Source organism: Boeremia exigua (genome assembly GCF_020726555.1).
Source record: "Boeremia exigua strain MPI-SDFR-AT-0100 chromosome Unknown C7974scaffold_2, whole genome shotgun sequence".
In the NCBI taxonomy this organism is placed as follows: Eukaryota; Fungi; Ascomycota; class Dothideomycetes; order Pleosporales; family Didymellaceae; genus Boeremia; species Boeremia exigua.
In genome coordinates, this window is record NW_025763519.1 from 1,502,878 (window position 1) to 1,523,452 (window position 20,575).

At 55.9% G+C, this 20,575-nt stretch overlaps 7 protein-coding genes across 7 annotated transcripts; 4 read left to right on the top strand and 3 right to left on the bottom strand.

The window, feature by feature from the left end:
* Positions 1–142: 142 nt before the first annotated feature.
* Positions 143–1,396, top strand: C7974DRAFT_430962 (uncharacterized protein; the record flags this gene model as incomplete). The annotated part of the gene is made up of 4 exons (XM_046144742.1): positions 143–281; positions 329–528; positions 574–880; positions 933–1,396. 4 exons carry the CDS (start codon positions 143–145, stop codon positions 1,394–1,396), a joined length of 1,110 nt encoding a protein of 369 aa, XP_046001520.1.
* Positions 1,397–2,844: 1,448 nt separating this feature from the next.
* On the top strand, positions 2,845–5,522 carry C7974DRAFT_103930 (uncharacterized protein). The gene is made up of 3 exons (XM_046134890.1): positions 2,845–3,455; positions 3,501–4,736; positions 4,783–5,522. The coding sequence occupies exons 1-3, from the start codon at positions 2,884–2,886 to the stop codon at positions 5,378–5,380; spliced, it is 2,406 nt and encodes an 801-aa protein (XP_046001521.1). The 5' UTR covers positions 2,845–2,883; the 3' UTR covers positions 5,381–5,522.
* A 331-nt stretch (positions 5,523–5,853) lies between these two features.
* Positions 5,854–8,343, top strand: C7974DRAFT_447145 (aminotransferase class-III-domain-containing protein). Its single transcript, XM_046145626.1, has 3 exons — positions 5,854–6,560; positions 6,610–7,038; positions 7,100–8,343. Exons 1-3 carry the CDS (start codon positions 6,274–6,276, stop codon positions 7,851–7,853), a joined length of 1,470 nt encoding a protein of 489 aa, XP_046001522.1. The 5' UTR covers positions 5,854–6,273; the 3' UTR covers positions 7,854–8,343.
* A 798-nt stretch (positions 8,344–9,141) lies between these two features.
* C7974DRAFT_290802 (heterokaryon incompatibility protein-domain-containing protein) lies at positions 9,142–9,936 on the bottom strand (the record flags this gene model as incomplete). The annotated part of the gene is made up of 1 exon (XM_046137645.1): positions 9,142–9,936. A coding segment is annotated over one exon (795 nt), but the record flags the coding sequence as incomplete, so codon positions are not given.
* Positions 9,937–13,516: 3,580 nt separating this feature from the next.
* C7974DRAFT_385606 (heterokaryon incompatibility protein-domain-containing protein) lies at positions 13,517–15,388 on the bottom strand. Its single transcript, XM_046140967.1, has one exon. It carries the CDS (start codon positions 15,311–15,313, stop codon positions 13,775–13,777), a length of 1,539 nt encoding a protein of 512 aa, XP_046001524.1. The 5' UTR covers positions 15,314–15,388; the 3' UTR covers positions 13,517–13,774.
* Positions 15,389–15,773: 385 nt separating this feature from the next.
* Positions 15,774–17,996, top strand: C7974DRAFT_104007 (uncharacterized protein). The gene is made up of 5 exons (XM_046134891.1): positions 15,774–15,854; positions 15,912–16,105; positions 16,159–16,425; positions 16,469–16,957; positions 17,009–17,996. The coding sequence occupies exons 1-5, from the start codon at positions 15,821–15,823 to the stop codon at positions 17,906–17,908; spliced, it is 1,884 nt and encodes a 627-aa protein (XP_046001525.1). The 5' UTR covers positions 15,774–15,820; the 3' UTR covers positions 17,909–17,996.
* On the bottom strand, positions 17,944–20,482 carry C7974DRAFT_104023 (heterokaryon incompatibility protein-domain-containing protein). Its single transcript, XM_046134892.1, has one exon. The coding sequence runs from the start codon at positions 20,055–20,057 to the stop codon at positions 18,084–18,086; it is 1,974 nt and encodes a 657-aa protein (XP_046001526.1). The 5' UTR covers positions 20,058–20,482; the 3' UTR covers positions 17,944–18,083.
* Between the last annotated feature and the right edge of the window lie 93 nt (positions 20,483–20,575).

A 20,575-nucleotide genomic window follows, 5' to 3' on the forward strand; every position in this document is an offset into this window, starting at 1 on the left:
AATAGGAGCTGCCCTTGCAAACAGCGCCTGCCTTAGCTTGCTCGCCTTGCCAAACAGCAACAGCCCTAGCCTGCGCGCCTTGCCCTTTCCAGCCCCGCTGTTTATTATTTCTAGAACCCTGCGAGCTAGGGCACACGACATCATGGATCGCCGCATCGTACCTGTCTCGCCGGCTAGCGGGCGCGGCGAGCTCGTGGTCATCGAGGTGCTGCAACAGGGCGCCCACGCACTCGATGTCCGGCTGGTTGGGTGTGAAGGCGAGAGCCCGTACGTCGCAAACAGTAAGGGCGGCTGCAGCCACGCCGTTGCTATGCTGACATGGATGCAGTCAAACACAGCCAGCTTCCAAAATTGAAACACAAATTCAAGGGCAGCGACGCAGAGTGGGAGGCCATCCTGGCTCACTTCCTGCTGCAGAAGCAGCCAGACCCAAATCAGTCCAATTTATTCGAAGGCGTGCACATGGTCTACGCATTGAAAAAGAATAATCTCCAAGTCTCTATTCGGCAAGATGTTCAAGGGATCAAGGCAAGACACCATCATCGCGGCTGAGTCTAATCTAACATGACGTAGGTCACCTGGGGTGAGATCATACTGCCCAGAGATGATGAGTTCGAGTTCAACCCGTTTGAGTGGGCCCAGGCATCTGCCCAGGCGCATTCCCAGACGCTGCAAGAGCTGGCCGAAGTGAGGGCGCGGATGGACGGCGAGAAGGACACCATCACAAGGCTCAATCTTCAGCTAGATGACTTTATCAAAACTAAAAATGAGGCTGAAACAGCCATGTTGCAGCAGTTCATGGAGCTGCTAAACGAGAAAAAGAGGAAGATCCGAGACCAGAGTCGTTTGCTCGCGAGCGCAAAAGTCGACAAGTTTACAGGTACGCAGTCCTGCCCCATGTATCAGCATCTGGCTAACCCAACATCCTCTAGCAACTGCGATACAGTCAGCTAGGACAGAAACACCACGCAAAGCAGGTCCGTCACGGACGTCTAAGCGGAAAGCACCGAGCAGGGCTGCCAAAGTCGCTGTGCAGCAAGACTCCGATAGCGACCAAAATCAAATCAAGGCCGATGAAGCGGGGTCGGAAGAACCAGATGAAGACGACGGTACCACTGGCCGGGCCACGCCAGATCACGGGTCTGACACTGAAACGGAGTCCGAAGTTGAGGCGTCTGACAGCGGCCGAGAAGGTGGGTCACCTGAGACACTTAAATCAACTTCTACAGCTGCGCAACCTACGAACGAGTCTGATCCATCAAGCAACGGACCGCCGCCGCCGCGTTCCTTACCATTCGGCAGAGCAGGCACGCGGAGCAAGGGGCTAGTCAAGAAACCTTCGCCGCCGCCGCCAGCAGACGACGATGACGACGAAACCGACGATGAAGAGCTTTGAGTGTATGTGCATGGGGTTGCAGCGTCGGGCTGATACAGTGTGCCGGCGCGGCATGCATTCAGCAAGTCAGAAGCTCTGGGAAAGTGCCGTAGCTGTTCAGACGCTTTGCGAGTCAAGCAGTTCACGTTGAGTTTGCATTCACCCGCAGTCCAGGTCGAAGACGGTTCAGAGCACGTTCGGCGAAGCATCAGAGTTCTGGTTCAAACCTTATTGTGCGACATGAGGAAGGTGACGCGCTTTCACTCAGCTCCCACAGCCCGATGACGAGACATGACAGCTGCCATAGCAACGGTGCCCTGATCCATCATGCAGTGGCATGAGTCGGCTGGGCGTCGTCTGGATACGCTCGTTGAGATCGATGGGATCAAGGAGATGGTGGTTGCATTCGGTGTCGGCATGCAGGACAAAGTTTTTTGCGTCAGACTGTGAGCAGGCACCGGAACAGGGAGGTTCGAGCTACCGACATGGGTGGTGTGCGCAGAACAAGCTTCCTGCGTCGGAGCCTCAGATGGAGGCGCTGGGCCATGGGAGTGCATTGGAGACTGCAGCACGAGGCAGCTACTCTAGAGCTCTCTGATGCAGGATATCAATAGCACAAATGAAACTCTATGGTGCAGAAGGTCTACAGTGATGGCACAAGCAAGCGAGTTGAGCAAGGCGTTGTTTGCTGTTGTGGATGCATGTCGGAGTTCGCCAACGGCACTGCGGGCGGGAAGATGGTCCCTTAGCGCAGATCTCGCTCGATGGCTCGGGGCGTTCCTGAGTCTCGACGGGCGATTGAGACGGGCTGGGGCACTGCAGGCCGGTGCGCGAGACAGCCCGGCGATGGCCAGCGGGCGCGCGTCGACGGCGGCTTGGTCTCCAAGTGAAGGCAAACTCGCAGAGTGAATGTTGACGTGTGCTGTGAGGAGTGACAGCGCGGTGAGACAGCGAAGCAACAATTCGCGGCGCCTGGTCAGCCGAACCCGCCTCGCACCCGCTAGCACGAGGCCGTATCCACCGCCAAGCAGTGCATCATCCAGCAGCCCACCGCCGGCGCAGGTCCCTCGCTGACACCGCCTCTCCACCGGCCAGCACGCAGAAGCGCGTCGCGGACTCCTGCCGGCCTGCGTCTGGGCAATGGTTGGCTTCTGTCCCGGCGGCACCAGCGACACAGCGCTCCGGACGCTGAGGTAGCAGCGCCCATCTTTGGTACCGTACGCTGCGTCCCACCCACGCGCGTCGCCGGCGCTCGCAGCGTCCCTACTGACGGCCTCGTAGCGCGTCCTGGCTCCAGCAGTGCCCCGCGCCGCCCCGCGCCCGACCGTTGCTGCACCCTCGCCCGCGCATCACCCGCCCCCGACCCGCCCCACCTGCGCGTGCTCCATGAGCCGCGCCTGCGGACACGCCCCCCGAACGAATCGCCCGCCGCCCGCCCACCGCTGCGCCCGCGCGCCTGTCTGCTCAGCGCCCCGTCGCCGCGCCCCGTCGCCGCGCCCTCTCTCGCCATGGCAGCCCCCGACCGGCCCGACGTGCCCACCGCGCGCTCGCTGAAGCGCAAGGACTGCTCGCAAGACGACCAGGACGAGCTGGACGAGCTGGACCGCATCTTCAAGCGCGTCAAGACCGTGGTGCCGCCCAACCCCTACATCCTGTCCACGCCCTCCTTGGACCCATATCGCTACCACTCGCAGCAGGAGGCCAATGCCTGGATGCTGGGGCGCCTGTGGAAGTACGACGAAGAGAACATGCAGTACCGGACCTACCTCTACCGCGAGCCGTGCCAGGACTGCTTCGAGCTGCAGGCCGGCGAGGACGACGAGCCCGAGCCAGAGCGCCCCCGATCGCAGGCCTCGCAGGCCTCCAACGCCGCCAGCCAGGGCCCCAAGAAGAAGATTAGCCTGTCTGCCTATAAGAACAAGCAGGCAAACGGCGTCATAACTCCCACCCCCGGCTCCAAGCTCGCCTCGCCCAGTTTGCCGCCCTCGAAACCTCCGCCTGCGAAAAGCAACGGCGTGAAGAAGCCTGAGAAGCAGCCAGCACCCGCCCAGAAACCGGCAGATGTGAAGGCACCCAAAGAGTATTTTGGTCTGATCACGCGCCACGACATAGCTGACATAGACAGACGTGCGGCTGAAGACCGCAACAGGCGCAAACCTGAGCACGACACCCAATCAAGCAGTCACCACCCGCTGCCCCCTCGCCCTCCCGCAGCAGAAGTCAAGCGCATAGAAGACGAAGATTCAAGAACCGTGGACAAATCGAGTCCCTCAAACTCGACACCACATGGCCTACCTCCCATGCTATCACCAGTACACGAGCCTCTGAGCAACCCGTACGGATTACCGAGCATCCTATCGCCTACTCTACCGTCAAGTATACAGGCAGAACTGGACAGGCTGGAGCAGCACAGGTCACGAGCAGTGTCAAGCGCGTCAGCATCGTCAACTGAACCCAAGAGCCAGACACTTTCAGTACCAAAACCAAAGGAGAAGGAGAGGCCGCAACTTGCAGAAAAGACTGTCAAGACAGAACAGCGCATTCGAGCCGTCTCCGTGAGCGGAAAGTCACCATACGTTGCGCCGCCAGCCAAAACGGAGGAAAAGGAGCCGTCCTTGATAGTCACCTTAAGGTTTTCGAAAGCGAAAGCGGCGACCGTCAAGCAGGTGCTCCGCTTACCGCCGAAACGAGCTTTGCCGGAGAAGAAAGAGCGTCCGGTTCCCCCAAAAGAGTCTCCAGTCAAGATTCGCACAAAAGTTGTGGAGGATCCTGTGCAGAAGAAATTGAAGCCTATACCCAAGATCGCCGCACGTCGGCCAGAAGCGTCAACAACGTCGACACCCACGCCCAGCAAGCCTGCACCGCCGGCCGCGAAGGTCGCAGAGAAGCGCCCCAGGGCCGCCGACGACGATGTCGCACTCGCAGTGCCAGCCAAGCGGCAAAGAGCACTTTCCGGACAAGATCGACCAAAAACTCCAACACCGCAGGCTACCTCATCCTCTGCTGTACCTAACAGATCTAGCGCGCAAAAGAGCCAGCTGCAGCACGAGACACCGAAGAAGGAGCACAAAGCTATCAATATGCTGCGCACTGGCTCCTCTGAAAGTCAGGACGCAACGCCAGGTCGGTCGGGTGGTACACCCGCCAACGCTAGACCCGATGTGAGGTCGATGCCCACATCTGCGCCTTTGACTGGGAAGAAGCAAGCCGAAATCTCCCTGATGGCCCAAACATCACAGAAGCTCAACCAAATGGGCCGCGCGTTGAAACACGAAGCCACCAAAATCCTGACAGAAAAGGGAAACAAGACAACAAAGCAAGACGAGAAGCGCGCGGCGGTGACGAATTTGGAGTGCATATTGTAAGTTGATAGCTTTATCTTGGCACGACATGACTGACAGTTTAAGATCTTACATGGCTGCATACTACGCACAAGACCTCTCTCTCAACTTCCGCGGACGGGCAGGTGAGGTAGAACAGACTTGGAAGACTCTTCTTCCTCTGTGTCTGTCCTACGCACGGTTCACCAAAGACTTCGCACACCTTGACGGCTTGCGCTCGTATCTGAGCTCGGTCATTGCTTCGACAATCTGCTCGCTGGTATCGCAGCGTGCAACTAATACGAAGACCCACGACTCCCCTCAAGATATCGCACCCGCCCAGCTCGCGAGGGAACATACGTCTCTTGCGGAGAACTTTGCGCTTTTGGCAGACCACTCCAAAATGATGGTGGCGCATGTCCAGGATGCGAGGATAGCGCTGCCTGTCGAAGACCTCCAGACGATATACAAGAAGACGTGGTCCGGGCGAGAAACAAACGCGAAGCTGGTCCAGGACGCGGAGAAGGTCAGCGGAGCGCGCTTGTCGGGACCTTACTTCCTACCGATTTCCAGCGACACGACGCCGATCCAGGCCGTGCGGTTCGGACTGAAGTTCTTGAGCGAATTCTGCGAGAACCAAGGGCTGAAGTACTCCCTGCGCGTCAATCTTGACCAGCCCTCGTAGGCTGCGGCAACAAACGTATTGATCGATGACGACATGTACACCATCATTTCTCCCCACGAACATTGTCTATTTTTGCTTAAGCGATGCTTGCGGTGTTCTGTTATCTGGCGAGTGCATATTGCTTCGGCACATGGGACCTAGGACTCTGATCTTGCGACGGTGATACCCTCGAGGTGGAAAAGCCTCTCTGATTGTGCTATTTGATTCGGTGTTATGGGCCAGTCTACATTTACGGATAGGTATGAGTGCGATGGGAGCGGTACGATAGACAGTGGTCTGCCTGATGCAGGCGGATATCAATGCATTGGACGACAACCAAACAGACTCCACTCTTGGTCCACTGATAAACGAGACGATAATGAAGCTCCGAACGAGACGCTCAGTGACACAAGATCAAGGAGTCTCCCAACAGCCCGTCGGAAAAGACGGTGCTCGGAATGAATGTGGTCGTTGGCTACAGCCGGAGTCACTTGCTTGTTTGGAGCGTGTAGCGCGTGTATGGGGCCTACACTGGCGTGTAGCGATCACGTTGCCAGCGTTTGTGGCCCAGAGTGGCTAGGCGGTGACGGACCCTGGCTACGCTAAGCTTTGGGGTCGCGTGGAGTAGCTCTTTTCGGGCAAAGTGCCATACTTCATGCAACTGCAACGGCTGCGATTGATAGCGGTCTGCGGGGAGTATAAGATGCATTGCGCCCTTCTGGGGGTCGCTATCTCCGGCCGCACCGTTCATTGTTCCCTGAAAGACATTCGAGTACAGCAGCTGCTTCGACAAGCATTCCATCACGTAACAGGGTCGAAGCTGTGGTCCACCCCGCATTCGAGCTCCCCCTCAGCGTTGGATATATTTCTGTGAGAGCCCGCACATAGCCGCTCCTCGACATTCCAACCTCACAATGGCTTCCCTTCTCCGTACAGCAGGCCGCGCGCGGTCGACATTTGGCCGCCCAACTGCACAGACAGCGTCCAGTGCGCTGCGACGACAGTATGCCGCCGCCGCTGCTGCTGCCGTCCCGACCGACGCAGGCGAGCAGGCCTTCTTCCCTGATGAGCCGAGCCAGCCCATCGTCAAGACGCAGATTCCAGGTCCCAAGAGCAAGGCTGCGATCGAGCGCCTCAGCAAAGTCACCGACACACGCAGCTTGAACATGATGGCCAACTACCAGCAGAGCTACGGCAACTAGTACGTGCCGCAGACAGGAGTAGGCGTAGCGTGGCTAACAAGCACGTAGCATTGCAGACCTCGACGGCAACGTGCTGCTCGACGTGTACGCGCAGATCGCGTCGATTCCCGTGGGCTACAACAACCCCGCGCTGCAGCTCGCGGCCACGTCGCCCGAGATGGCGTCGGCCATCATCAACCGCCCAGCGCTGGGCAACTTCCCGCAGCACGACTGGGCCGACATCCTCGAGACGGGCATCCTCGCCGTGGCGCCCAAGGGGCTCAACCAGGTCTTCACCGCCCAGGCCGGGTCCGACGCCAACGAGCTCGCGTACAAGGCTGCCTTCATGTGGAAGCGCCAGCAGGAGCGCGGCAGCTACGACGCCGACTTCTCCGAGGCTGATATCAGCTCGTCCATGGACAACAAGTCTCCAGGCGCCCCCGACATGTCCATCATGTCCTTCAAGAAGGGTTTCCACGGCCGCCTCTTCGGCAGCTTGTCTACCACCCGCTCCAAGCCCATCCACAAGCTCGACATCCCCGCCTTCGACTGGCCCCAGGCGCCCTTCCCCACCCTCCGCTACCCCCCTCGACCAATTCGCCGCCGAGAACGCCGCCGAAGAGCAACGCTGCCTCGACGAGACCGAGCGCCTCATCAAGGAATTCCCCAAGCCCGTCGCTGCCGTAGTCATCGAGCCCATCCAGTCTGAAGGCGGCGACAACCACGCCTCGCCCGCCTTCTTCCAGGGTCTCCGCGCGCTCACAACCCGCAACAACGTGCTGCTCATCGTCGACGAAGTCCAAACCGGCGTCGGCGCCACCGGCAAGTTCTGGGCCCACGACCACTGGAACCTCTCGTCGCCCCCGGACATGGTCACCTTCTCCAAGAAAGCCCAGACCGCGGGTTACTACTACGGCAACGACGCCCTGCGCCCCAACAAACCCTACCGCCAGTTCAATACCTGGATGGGCGACCCGGCGCGCGCACTGCTGTTCCGCGCCATCATCCAGGAAATCAAGCGCATGGACCTCGTCGCCCACACCGCCGCTACCGGCGACTACCTGTTCGCGGGCCTGCAGCGCCTCGCCGAGCGGTATCCCCAGGACATCCAGAACCTAAGGGGTAAGGGCCAGGGCACGTTCATCGCGTGGGACACGCCCAGGCGCGACGAGGTGCTGCGCAGTGCCAAGGCGCACGGCGTGAATATTGGCGGCAGCGGGATGGAGGCTGTGAGGCTGCGGCCGATGTTGATCTTCCAGAAGCATCACGCGGATATGCTGTTGGAGCGGTTGGAGGCTGTTATCAAGCAGTAAGCGGGGGAGTCATGGTGCAAGGAAGGCGGAAAGATTTGATGAGTCTATGCGTGGAGTTATGGCGTTGGGGAATTGGGGACTTGGGATTGGCGGTGATGCTGTGTTGGAGTCTATAGCTTTCGACGGTCTGCGTCAAAAGTAGTTCTATCATCAATTGATTGCGCTCCTCCTACCCCTCTTCCTTCTTCCTTCGTCTTCTTCTTCTCTTCTTCTTTCAACCTTCTTGTCCTTCGCTTCGTTCGCCCCACTGACGCGAGTGGTCTCCACGACCCAGCAATCATGTGCCCAGGCCCACGCTGCCCTGCTCATGCAGCCTTCTCGCATCACGCACACCACGCCCCCTGCAAGCAGAGCGGACACTTGTCGCCATAGCTGGCGCATGCAGCTATGGCACTACAGGCCGCCAGAATGAGTGAGGCGTTGAGATTGCTTCAGCTGGTGCTGTAGACGCGCACGCCACGCACAGACGAACCATGTTCCGACGGCGTCCTGCATCGTAGCTTTCGACTGGACTCGAGGTGGCGATAGGCGTGCGACGAGATGTAGGACTTGTTCGACTTGGTTGGTAGTGTGATTCACTCAACACCAAGGACAGGGATCAGACGCTGAGCTTTGATGTTGCTTTGTGCAGGGAGCCTGGGGATGCTCGGTGGGTGATTGTGTCCTCGTCGTCAGTCACATCCAGGCTAGTCATACCGTCGAGTGCATCTTCGGTCACGTCGTCGGTTGCATCCAGGCTCGTCGTACCGTTAAATGTATCTTCCCCGGCTGCGTCCTCGTCTTCCTCGTCGTCGCTCTCTGCCTCGGCGTCTTCCACAGATGCATCTTTGCCGGTGGCTTTCGCAACACCGCTGAGTGCCTGCTTCTGCTTCGCAGTAAGCTGTACGCCCGCCGCGACCCACGGGAACGCCAGCGTCTTCCTTACAACCGCCCTGCCTGGGTTGCAACCGCACATGCCCTTGGACTGGCAGCCGCAGCACGCGTGGTAGTACCGCTTCCCCTCAAACTCGCACCACCAACGCGCCAGCCGCCGCTTCGCCGCATCGTCGTCCAGACTCGCGCCCGACCGCTGCGGATCAAAGCCCATGGTGTGCACGCGCGCCGTCTTGGGCAGCTTCGCCACCAGCGACCGCGCCGTCTTGGTCGACCCAAACACGTCCTGCAGCATCGCGCGCAGGCCCGTCAGCCCCCTGTCGGACGCCGCGAGATCCATCTTGCGCGCGAGAAACTCCAGCCGGGCTTTGCAGTTGACGCGGTCCGGGCGGTCCAGCTTCGAGGCTTGCAGTGCGCGCGCCGCGTCCAGGAACACGTCTTGCACCGACTTTGTGTAGTCGACTTCCAGCCGCTCCTTGGGCTTGACGATGCCCAGCAGCCCGTACACCTTGTCGCGCGGGTTCTCGCACTCGTAGCCGGCGAAGCGGGCGATGGTCAGCCGCAGCCCCTCGTAGCGGTTCATGCCCTGGTTGGCGATGAGCGCGAGCACGGCTTTGGTGTGGCCGTGCTGCTGCAGCCAGCGCGCGCTGCCCGTGGCGACGGCGTGCACGTCGTTCCACGGGATTTCGACATGGCCCGACATGCCGCGGCAGATGATGCGGACGGCGCGGGCGAGCAGCACTTCCTGCACGACCCACAGACGCGTGAAGTAGTCGTCGTGCAGCAGCACGCTGAGCGAGTGAGGCCGCTGCTTGTAGATGAATTCGTCGGCGGCCTCGCGGAAGGCATGGTCTTTGCTGCCCAGCCAGATGATCATCGAGTCGCAGTCGCGGTAGATCTGCGCCATCATGCGCACCTGGTGGTTCTTCTCCTCCGGGTTCGACTGGTCGATACAGATCTGGTCGATCCAGATGTAGCCTCGCCCCGCGAAGCCCTGGAGGAACGCGTGCAGGTTCGCCCGGATGTGGAGCTTGCGGCGGTTGACGCGGATGGGGTAGTTGGGGAACGCGGGGCCCCAAGTGTACGACAATGCGATGTAATTCGGCGCGTTTTCCAGGTCGAAGGTGTGGAGCTCATATTGTGGTAAGTGCCCGTGATGGGCTCTGTGTCGGAGTCGAAGCAACCGGATTTGCTTCTGCGTGGTATCTAGATCCGGGTACTCGTACCCATGGAATCCGTCTGACATGTCCAATAGTGGGTCGCAGCCTTGCTGCCGATGCTAGGAAGAGTGTGCGTCCAGAGTCGCTGGGAGGTTTCGCGAAGGTCCGCACCGCGCTCGCAGGTGGTTTCGCGGGAGATTCAGTGTCAGAGTCCTAGGAACGCAAAGCGCATGCGCTGGCAATTATTGAGGGCCTGCAGCTTATGGCTTGCAGCTGAGTGCGAGGCTGCGCATAATCTAGTGGGGGTCGTGGCGTACAACCTTGCTTGGTCGTGCATGCTGCATGGCCTGCGCCTCTCAGGCCTTCCCAGTTCCAGACCTTTTCACGATGCTCGCCACAATTTATACATACACAGCCCTTTTTGATGAACTGTATTCGACGAGACATGTCGTATTATCCTGGTGTCTGCCTGACCGGATGTTAAAAGCTTGCCAGCCTAGCCAGTCGTTGTCATCGCTGCCTTGAAATCTGGTGATGTGATCTGGCTCACAACGTAATACATGAACTGTGAAACCCGGAGTAGAGTACGAACTGAGCCGCGATGATCTTAGGCAGGAAATGGCGAGTCTTCGCGCTTCAAACATCACGTATGAAGATACCGAGTGAGAAAAGAAGTGCTTGAGCATCTCGCTCATTGTAATTGCCTGTCGCTATTGGATCAGTCCTTACTTCGAATAGTGACAATGTTCACTGACCTGAGTCCTCGAGATCGTCTTAGGTGCCCTGGAAGTGGCAATGGGTATCGTACAAACTTAGAGACTAAATCGGTGTCTCGTCGTCTCGGGTAGTTCTCAGTCTGTTTCCATGCTGGTGATTCTTGGTGCGTGTGGAGTCCTGAGCATTGTGCAGGAGAACGTCTGGCCAGGAAAGCACAGTGCAGGAGTCGCAGGTCATCCCAAAGTCTATGCGTCTGGTTTCTCAAGGTGTTGTGTCGTCTCACTGGTACGTTTTAATCGATATAACAGACCAAGTTCAAGGTACTGCGTGCTGTTATTACCCTTCTTGACTTCTGATGCGACTGTATCTTGATCCTTAGCAGTCGCACGCAGAGCATCTGTAATGCTGTTCTGCAGTTCGAAGAGATCGAGGGCAGATATACTGTGCAAAAGAAAGAGTAGGCCATTGAGTGCAATCAGAGTATGCGATGCAGGAATGAGGAAGCTCTCCAGGTCAGATAGCAAATGACCATGCAGTGCGTATTGCGAAGCCCGAGCTGGGATTTTCGGCCATCTTGATAGACTCCGCGTGAGATCATGCACGCTCCTCGACACTGACGTCGGCGCTCTGGGAGAGTCCCGCTTATCGACGGTCACTCATTCCCAACCTTGCACCCTTTGCTGGAGCTGCTGGAGCTATGCCGAAATAGGATTAGCCCCGCCAAGAGCATTGTTAGCTCCGCCAAGAGCATTGGACAGTTAAGCAACTCGTCCCCCGCCCCAAACCAAGTCTGCAGCATCTCGTCCGTCTTACAACCCACCCTCACATTCCTTCTGCTGACACCTTACAGTTTGCCATTTGGCTTAGATCAAGTGTAGTATCTGTTCTTTCAAGTTTAATCGACTTGAACACCTCTATTGAGGTTCACGATTATTCCAGTTTTTGACAACAGCTGACGGGTCACTGAGCTTGCTCATACTCATCAGCACAGTGTCGCCGGTATAGCACTACCTCTGGTGTACGCGACTTTTCGTTGATTTGGCAAGCCTTGTGCAGCCAGTCGAAGAAGAAGAAGCTTCTCTTTTGCCTTGTCCCCGCCTACGTGATCGATTGCGAGGTGAGGTGAGATACACGCGTTGTTTACCGATGATGTCAAGCCCTGGAGAATTTGCAGTCGCGTGCAAACGCGCACTGACAAGGTCAGCAGGCACGCGCCCTCGTCGAGACCGATCTCCAGCTTCACTGCTTGCCTGTGAGTGTGTTCACACTGCTGAGAGGGCTTGAAGCACTATAGCTCACGCCAGAAGAACAGTACGCAAGCAGTTTCAGTTGGGAGGTCCTCTCGGAGGATGACCACGACTAGCACTGAGCGATTCTGCCTTTCACCGGTGATCCAGGTGCCTTCACTGTCAGTAACGGAGATTTCAGTGCACCGGTAAGCTGTCGTGGCAATTGGCAGAGCCCAGAGATATATCACATCTGACTGAATCATCAGGGCTAGGACTCGAGCGACTGCGATCACCGCGTTTGCAGACTTGGATTTGGCAAGCCCAGCGCATACACAGCTTCGGTGGATCGATCTTCCTACTGCCATCTCACCTTGTCACTGCCGATAGTGACTTCTAGACACAAGCGCTTGCCGGGAAGTCCCTTCTGAGTTTGTGAGCCGATGCCGACCCTTGCAAACTCGCACAACCTGAAGTCACATATCTGCGCTTGTCCGGTATTCTGAACGCACAGCCACATCACCTCATACCATCGCGTGAGAGCAATCCAAGCCACTTAGGATCAAGGGCGAATGCGACTAAGACCCTCCACACCGTTTTGAGGGAAGTCGTACGGGTGGGGCCGAAATCAGACTTGTTCAGCCTTGTGCCTACCCCTCATGAGAGCATCGTAGTTTCGGGACCGAAAGCATTGGCTATGCAGACATTTGGAATACCGATCTTATTCGTCGAGTCGTAAGCTCGGTCTCGAGGCTGTGTGCAACTGCGTACTTGTGGCGCTGCCACATGTGACGACTTCCAAGGCCGGGTCCTCCGCTGTTTGGCCAATGTGCACCTCGGGTGCGGTAGCCGTGAGCTGAAAGTATCGGGAGTGTCAGCTATCTTGGTCTGAGGGCACAATGAGAGCGCAGCTGCCCGATCTCAATTCGTCAGAAGTTCAGCTCCGCCTACCTAAGCACGGCGTCCTTCGTGCCAACACTTACTTACGGATGGAACAGTGGTGATGACCTTCTGTTCAGCCTTAGTAATTCTTACCTGTAGCATTGTCAGGGCGTCATCAGATTCACATGGTAACGAGGTAGAAAGCACACCGTCAAAGCGTTGCCCGTGGCTAGAATGTAGGACGATTATATAAACATGTGAGTTTTCTCCTCGAGAGCATCAACACTATTCCACGGAACTTACAATCTTACTACCTTCAAACTTAAACTTTCCATTACCTGCTGCCGGCGAAATCATGGGGACGAAGACCGATGTTGCAAGTATAATCTTCAACATGCCTGGCACTTTGGTAGGCGCGCCGATATCAATTTTCTGCCTCTGTTATTCGGCTGGGAAGCTAGTCGTACGCACTGTCAAGGGGAAATAGATGGATGTGAAGCTATAGAGCCGCGGATGTATCTACACAAGGCGAGTGTTGTAGCAGATGGTCAAAAGCGCGAACTTACTAACGAACATCAGCAACTAAACAGTCAGCACTTGGCCGAGGAGCAGGAAGGGAATGAGGAATGGATTTCATTAAGGTGCTGTGACGGGGGTTTCAACTTCATCCTGGTGGCCTGGGAGTCGGATGCTTCCATCTAGCGATTGAATGAATATGAGCTTGTCGCAGGGAAACCGTGAAAGGTCGCTCTGATCACATTAAAATAAACATCTGTGAAGGAATCGAGAAGCAAAGAGCGTATTCAGGTGATCGATATATTGGACCACTGATCTGCTACAAGATCAGATGGGACGATTCTAAATAGGGAGCGTTCAGAGCTACGTTCCTCCAGCTCCAGGAGCGTCTGAGTCATGTGTCACATGCTCACTGACTTGGGCAGCTCTGATGAGCGCCTCCGTGATGACGAGGGCGCTCCTGAGCCACTCAGAGCACATCTGGGTGGCTCCATTATACCTCCACGTGCTCTCCCGCGACAATACCCTCTACGTAACAACCACAATCTCAATAGGAGCGCCGGCGGTGAAGCATGAGACTTTTCTTTGCCAATTCAGCCATGCGAGCTTCTTGCTCCCTCAGCGCGGTCTCACAGAGTCTTTCTGCTATTGACTTCATTAATAAGGGATCCAGTTGGCATACAGCCTCCCAGTCAGGTGCACACATGTATTTGTATGTCTTCTCTCCATAGGAGAAATACCATCTTTTGACATATACCCTCGGAAATGACCGATATCCAGGGCCTTGCCGCCTTTTCTCGAGCATGGCCCAGCGTTTTTCCTGAGCCTCTAGGCCGCATTCTATAGACTGACCGTTCATTATGTCCTCCACGATGTCCCAGGGGCCGCGTGAAGAGTTGAACTCTGTGCCTGACATCCGGAATGTCTCGCAACGATTGCAGGCTGAATGTGATTTTCGGGGGTTCAGAAATGCATTTTCACTGTCCATACTGTGTATCCAGACCTTAGGTCGTATGTCTGGTTTTTCTGCCCTCTCCCGTTTTCCACGCCTTGCGACGGGGGGTCGTTTTCTCTCTATAGGTTTTATATCCGTGTGAATGCCGATTGAAGATATCAACATGGTGTTTTTGGATTCGGGTGCACGTATATTGGGCAAGATCAGTGCCAGGAAAGAGTCCAAGCTGACAATATCAGCAGTCTCAATACCCATATCCTCGCCAAGATGCCAGAGAACTTCAAACTGCTTACGAATCGGACACGCAAGAACGGCGTCGACCCAAACCTCAAATGGCCGCTTATTGTAGTCAACATTCAGGCGCTTTTCTGGACGGACCAGGCCTTGGAGTCCAAACACCTTGTCGCGAGCATCTTCGCAGCCATTGCTGCTAAACCTGCGTATGTACCAGCTTAGTTCTGACGGCCGGATTTCCTGGCCGAATTGTGGTAGCACTAGTGCTTTCGCAGGTGTCGGCTTCCAACCTTTGGTCTTGAAGCAGTCTCCCATGGCGTCCCACGACACCCAAATGTTACCACTGACCAGCACTCGCACATGAGGTGAGAGCAGCACTTCTTGCACTATCCAAAGCCGCGTAAAGTATGGATCAGCGATGAGGGGAGCCAAAGAGGCACTCTTTCCGGTGGTATTGAAGTCTGCTGCGAAACGAGAGTAGAGGCCCTGGGCATCACATAGCCATATAATCGTAGACCGACATTGGCTGTAGATCCTAGACATCAAGTTGACCTGGTGATTCCGCTCCTTGACATTGGATTGTGCGATACAAATCTGATCGATCCAGAGATATGTCGCCTCCTGCTCACGACGAAATGTCTGCAGGAAGTGGAAGAGGTTTTCGCGGACACGGAAAGACCGGCCATCCAGAAAGATTTCGAGTTCTGTTACGGGTGATCCCCACCTATACGAGAGTGCAGAGTATGAGGGTGCATTGTCCAAGTCAAAGATCTTGACTACACATTGTAGTGGTCCGGTACAGTCTTTTGCAAGCTTGAGCAGGCGTATCTGCTGTCTCTCCGTGTTTAGCGGCTCATGGGTGTAGAGTGTAGATGACGCTATTTCGTTGGCGGACATTGCCCATACTGATGATATGGTTCAGACGACGAGAAGAAAACATGGTGACCATCTTGGTTGATACCTAAGCTCTGGTGTGGCGGAGCGCAACTCGTGGTGGCTGAGCTACAAGACAGGATAACCTTAGCGCAGGTGCGCTGTCACCGGTGCCCTCTGGAACGGCAAGCCAAATCCATCCAGTAACAACTAGCCTGACTCCATAGCGCCGACTAGTCACGCTACCCGTTATGGATGCGGTCGTTCGAATCACCTGCATCACTTTGCATAAGGTAACCGCGGGGTACATTGCTCCCCGCGTTCTCAGCTGAAGAAAACAAACCTAATTGGCATGCAACAAAGGAGCATTCCCCCATTTTGGAAGCGACGTTCAACATGTGGAGTGGGTCTAGGCTCCGCTATGTCTGCTTACTGTGCTTATTTCAGCTCTCTCGGATCTTATAAAGTAAAGTGTTGTGCACATTAACGATCTCTTGAATCTCAGGAATATCCTGATCTAAATAACCAAGAATGACTGTTGAGGAATTCACAAGCAAGAGCTACGGTACAAGAGCTACTGTTCAATCATTGTAGTGGCCTGATGCTGACAATGTGCTCCTAGACTACGTTGTATGTGGCGGTGGCACAGCTGGTCTCGTTATCGCAGCTCGGCTGAGTGAGGATCCCAATGTGACTGTCGCGATTCTTGAGGCTGGTGGCAATGGCCTGGACGACATGTTGATTGATGCCCCAAATCTGTTCACGCAGTTGTGGGGCAAGCCGCAGTACGATTGGGATTACAAGACCGTTCCGCAGGTATGCATCTCTCATTCTCAATTTAACGGGCGCATGTCTAACGCCATGAACAGGAAGGCACGATCGGCAGGGTTCATGGCTGGGCTCGCGGCAAAGTCCTCGGCGGCAGCTCAGCAATCAACTACAACATGTTCAGCATGGCCTCGCGGCAGGATCTGGACAACTGGGCCCAGCTTGGCAACAAAGGGTGGGACTTTGACAGTCTGATCCCGTACTACAAGAAGTTCGAGACGTACCATCCAGCATCGGAAACGCTGGGTGCGGGCCTCAACAACAAGTACCTCGACAAGTCACTGCGCGGCACTTCGGGCCCAATCCACGTAAGTGTGACAAGCGTTACTTAGGCCCTTCTAATGTGCACAGATTTGCTTTTCTGAGACAGATGTAGCGCCCATGCAGGACATTTGGCCGAAGACTGTTCTCAATGCGGGATACAAGGAGGCAAAAGACCCTCGTACTGGATCTGCCATTGGCGGTTTTAACCAGCTGAACACTATCGATCCTCAGCACAGGAGACGAAGCTATGCGGCACGAGGCTACTATGAGCCCAATGCCGATCGGCCCAATCTGGCGCTGCAGCTCAATGCTTTGGTGTCTAAGATCGACTTTGAGACATCTGAAGGCGATGTGAAAGCTACAGGCGTCCAGTTCATTGTTGATGGCTCCACACACACAGTCAAGGCTAAGAAAGAAGTGATCATCAGTGGAGGAGCAATCAACTCGCCGCAGATCCTGGAGCTCTCTGGCGTCGGCTCACGCACGGTTTTGGAGAAGGCCGGTGTAGAGGTTGTCGTCGAACTATCCGGCGTCGGGGAGAACCTCAATGACCACACAGCGACAGGTGCTGTGGTGGTGAGTTCAGGCTTCAACATCTTCATTCTATCAGAGTACTAATATGGTCAGGGAACAATCGACGAAGTACCCTCCGCCGAGGCACTCTACCGAAACCCAGAGATCATGCAACAGGCCCTGAACGCCTACATCGAGCACAAAGCCGGGCCCTTCGTCGGCGCCCCAACAACCACCGGCTTCGCCTCCCTCGAGAAGATCCAGCCCGACTTCCCAAACGCAGAGGCGCACATCCAATCCCTCGTCTCCGAGTTCCAAAAAGCGAACCCGGACGCCGACCCCGCAGGCCGCGACCCGCTGCTCGCCTCGCAGCTGCTCAACCCGCGCGAAGCCGTGTGCCAGATCGTCGGGCTCCCGACCGGCGCCAACTTCCAGAACGCGGACACCCCGAGCAAGCTGTTCCCGTGCGACGAGGACGGCATGTGGGTGACGCTGGGGTGCTGCTCGACGCGCTCGCTGTCGCGCGGCAACGTGCACATCGTGTCGGCCGACGCCGCCGCGCATCCCGCCATCGACCCGGCGTACTTCAAGCACCCGCTGGACGTGGACATGATGGCGCGCGCGCTGCTGCACACGCTCAGCTTCACGGAGGTCGAGCCGCTGAAGTCGGCGCTGCGGCGGGACGCCGAGGGCGCGCCGATCATCGCGAAGACGACGACGGGTGGGAAGTTGCCGAGGACGCTGGACGAGGCGAAGGAGTTTGTGAGGGGGAACACGGTGACGGAGTATCACCCTGTGGGGAGCTGTGCGATGTTGCCGCGTGAGAAGGGCGGAGTGGTGGATGATAAGTTGAGGGTGTATGGGACGAGGAATGTGAGGGTTGTGGATGCGAGTATCTTCCCGTTGCATGTACAGGGGAATATCGTGAGTTTGGTATATGCGGTTGCTGAGAAGGGAGCAGACTTGATCAAGGAAGCGATAGGGGCGGGGACGAACGGGGTGAACGGACACTGAGCTTGTAGGTTAGGTCATTTCCAGGATAGCTGCAATGAATGATTGTGCAGAGATTGCCTGAAACGCTTGGTGTCGAGAAGTATCCATTGCCAGACTTGGGCTCTCAGTGCGCTTGAATCTGCGATTGCCTCCAAATACGCGCTCAACAACCAAGTCTGAACCAACGTCTCTACTTTCAGTATCCCTTGCTTGAACCAGGCTCTTTCCGCCGAGCAACGCGATAGAAGCCCCAAAGCGCAGAAACCACCGACACAACCTGCCTTACTTCATCCGCAAAGCACCACCGCACCATGGCTTTCACCAACTTAAAACCCGTGACGCCAAGGTACACGAACAGCAGCAGCTTGAAAATCTGCATCGCAACCACCAGAGCTACGTGCTGCTCTTTCTCTTCTTCCGAGGCATGCTGCACGACACGTACAGGTTGTGCTTCTGGCGTTGCCGGCTCCTCGTCAGTGGCGCGCTCATCTTCGTACTCTTTCACGATGCTAGCCATTCTAGAGGGAGAAAGTCGGAGGATAGCCTCCCAATTGGGCGTAGTCCGGTAGCGGAATATGACACCGTTGTGGAGGAAGTACCACGATAGTTGCAGGCCCTTGTCGTGGAGCTGGACGACATCTGTGATCTGCTTTGTGAATGCGTTCCAGCGTTTCTCCTGCGATATTGGGTCTTCGCTTTCCCCTTGCTCTGAGTAGTGGGATAATTCCTGAACGATGTTGTATTGGAAGTTGACGACGACTTCTGGCTGGTTGGTCTTGGGTTTCCTGACTTCCTTCTTTTCGGGGCCCTTGCTTCTGCGGAGGCCCGGCGGTAGTCCTAAATAGCTTCTGACTGTAGGTTCATTCAATCCGGACTTATTGATGTCTCCTGTGTGTTGGTTGGTCGCAAATTCCTTGTGGTGGGTCAGACCGTCTGCTCCAAATCTCTTAGACGTCGAATCTACGTCAGTTCCTAGCGTGTTACTGACTACAACGCCCACCATCGACACTAACGACGGGAGCCTGGCCTCTCCATCAGTCAAGTGCCCTCGAGTTGGCAGGATCAGATTAGCGAACTCCAGTAAGGCAAACAGCTCTGCTATATCGCTGTCGTCCACTCCCATGTCTTTACCCAGTTGCTGTGTCGCTTTGATCCACCGCTTGTAGCTCTCCTCATCCTCAAGCTCAACGACACGGTAGAGCCCCATGATCGCATCCTTGTATACCTCGTAGATCGACTTGTTGTAGTCAACAGTCAGCTGATGTTCGACCTCGAGTAGACTCATGAGGCCATAAACCTTGTCTCTGGGTTCGTGGCAGATGTTGGCGCTGAAACGGAGGACCTCCAGCAGCTCCTGTGTCTTCATTCCTTCTCCGGCTTTTACAGCGAGGCGAAGCCAACTTGATTTCTTTGGTTTTATCAACCTTTTAAGGCTAGTCCGTCTCTCGCGGGAAAATACGTCTCTCATGAGTATCAGTCTCGAAGTGTTCCTTGGGACCAGTCTCCACGCCGCTGATTCTTCAGCAGTCATTGAGCTGCTTGACATGGCATTTAGTGTAGTGTCCACTATGTCGCACCATTGCAGCCACGTATTTGCGGGAGTGAAAACGCAAACCGACCGTGCTAGTAACAATTCCTGAACAATCCAGAGACGGGTGAAGTAGTCGTTACTCAGCAACTTCGCCAGCGACAAGGTTCGCTTAGACACATGACCGAAATGTCGTGCCTCTCTCAAACACTGGCCTTCCTCGTCGTTGAGCCAGAGTATGACATGCCAGCACTTGGAGTAAATCTGCGACATGAGCTGCACTTGTCGATTCCGCTCTTCAGGGTCAGACTGATCAATGCATATCTGATCAATGAAGAGATACAGATCCTTCTCTGAGAAGTAGTGCTTGTTCTTCTCCTTGCGTCTGCACTTTAAAAAGTGGTGAAGGTTCTTCCTGACGGGCAAAGTCCTGCCATCAACGACGACATCGTAGACTGGATTTTCGGGGCCCCACGTGTAGGACAATGCTGCAAATGCCGGCGCCGTGTCCAAGTCGAAGATCTCAACCTCGCAGCGGATGGGGCCGTACAAGTCTGGTTTGATCTTGAGAAGACGTATCTGCGGTTTCCAGTACACTAGCGGCTGGTGAATGTATTTCTTGTATTTGGTTGAAAACAGCATTGCGCCAGCATTCGCAGTGATTTATCAAGAACACTGTATGTCAATGGCTGTTGAGCAGCTGCAGATGATAATTGTAGTAGGGTGTGCGAAGAGACAAGGGTGAAGCCGGGGACTGCTCCGTATCCAACAAGTCCATCACATTATCGTCTCGTAGCGCCTGATTGAAGCGTCAAGTATAGAGTAGAACAATTGAGTGCGCGGGCTTTGATTTTTAGAGTAAGTCTTATCGAACTGACTCCTCAAGGTTATTGTGATGAAAGCCACGTAAGGCTGAGCGTTCTCGTTGCGTGTCGTATCAGTAACCAGGCAGGTCTGGCGAAATTTGTGACCTCAGGGCCTCCGTCAGGACAGGCTTGTGAGCGAGTGATGTGTCTCCGCATTAAATATTATTGTCAGGGCTGAGAAGGTCCGGGCACGGAGGAAGAGTCGAGATCGCGAGTCAAGTGGGGCCTGTCAGCATGTCAGCTTCACGACTGGCGGCCTCCCCGCGTACCTGGATCAGGAAGCGACGTGCCTCG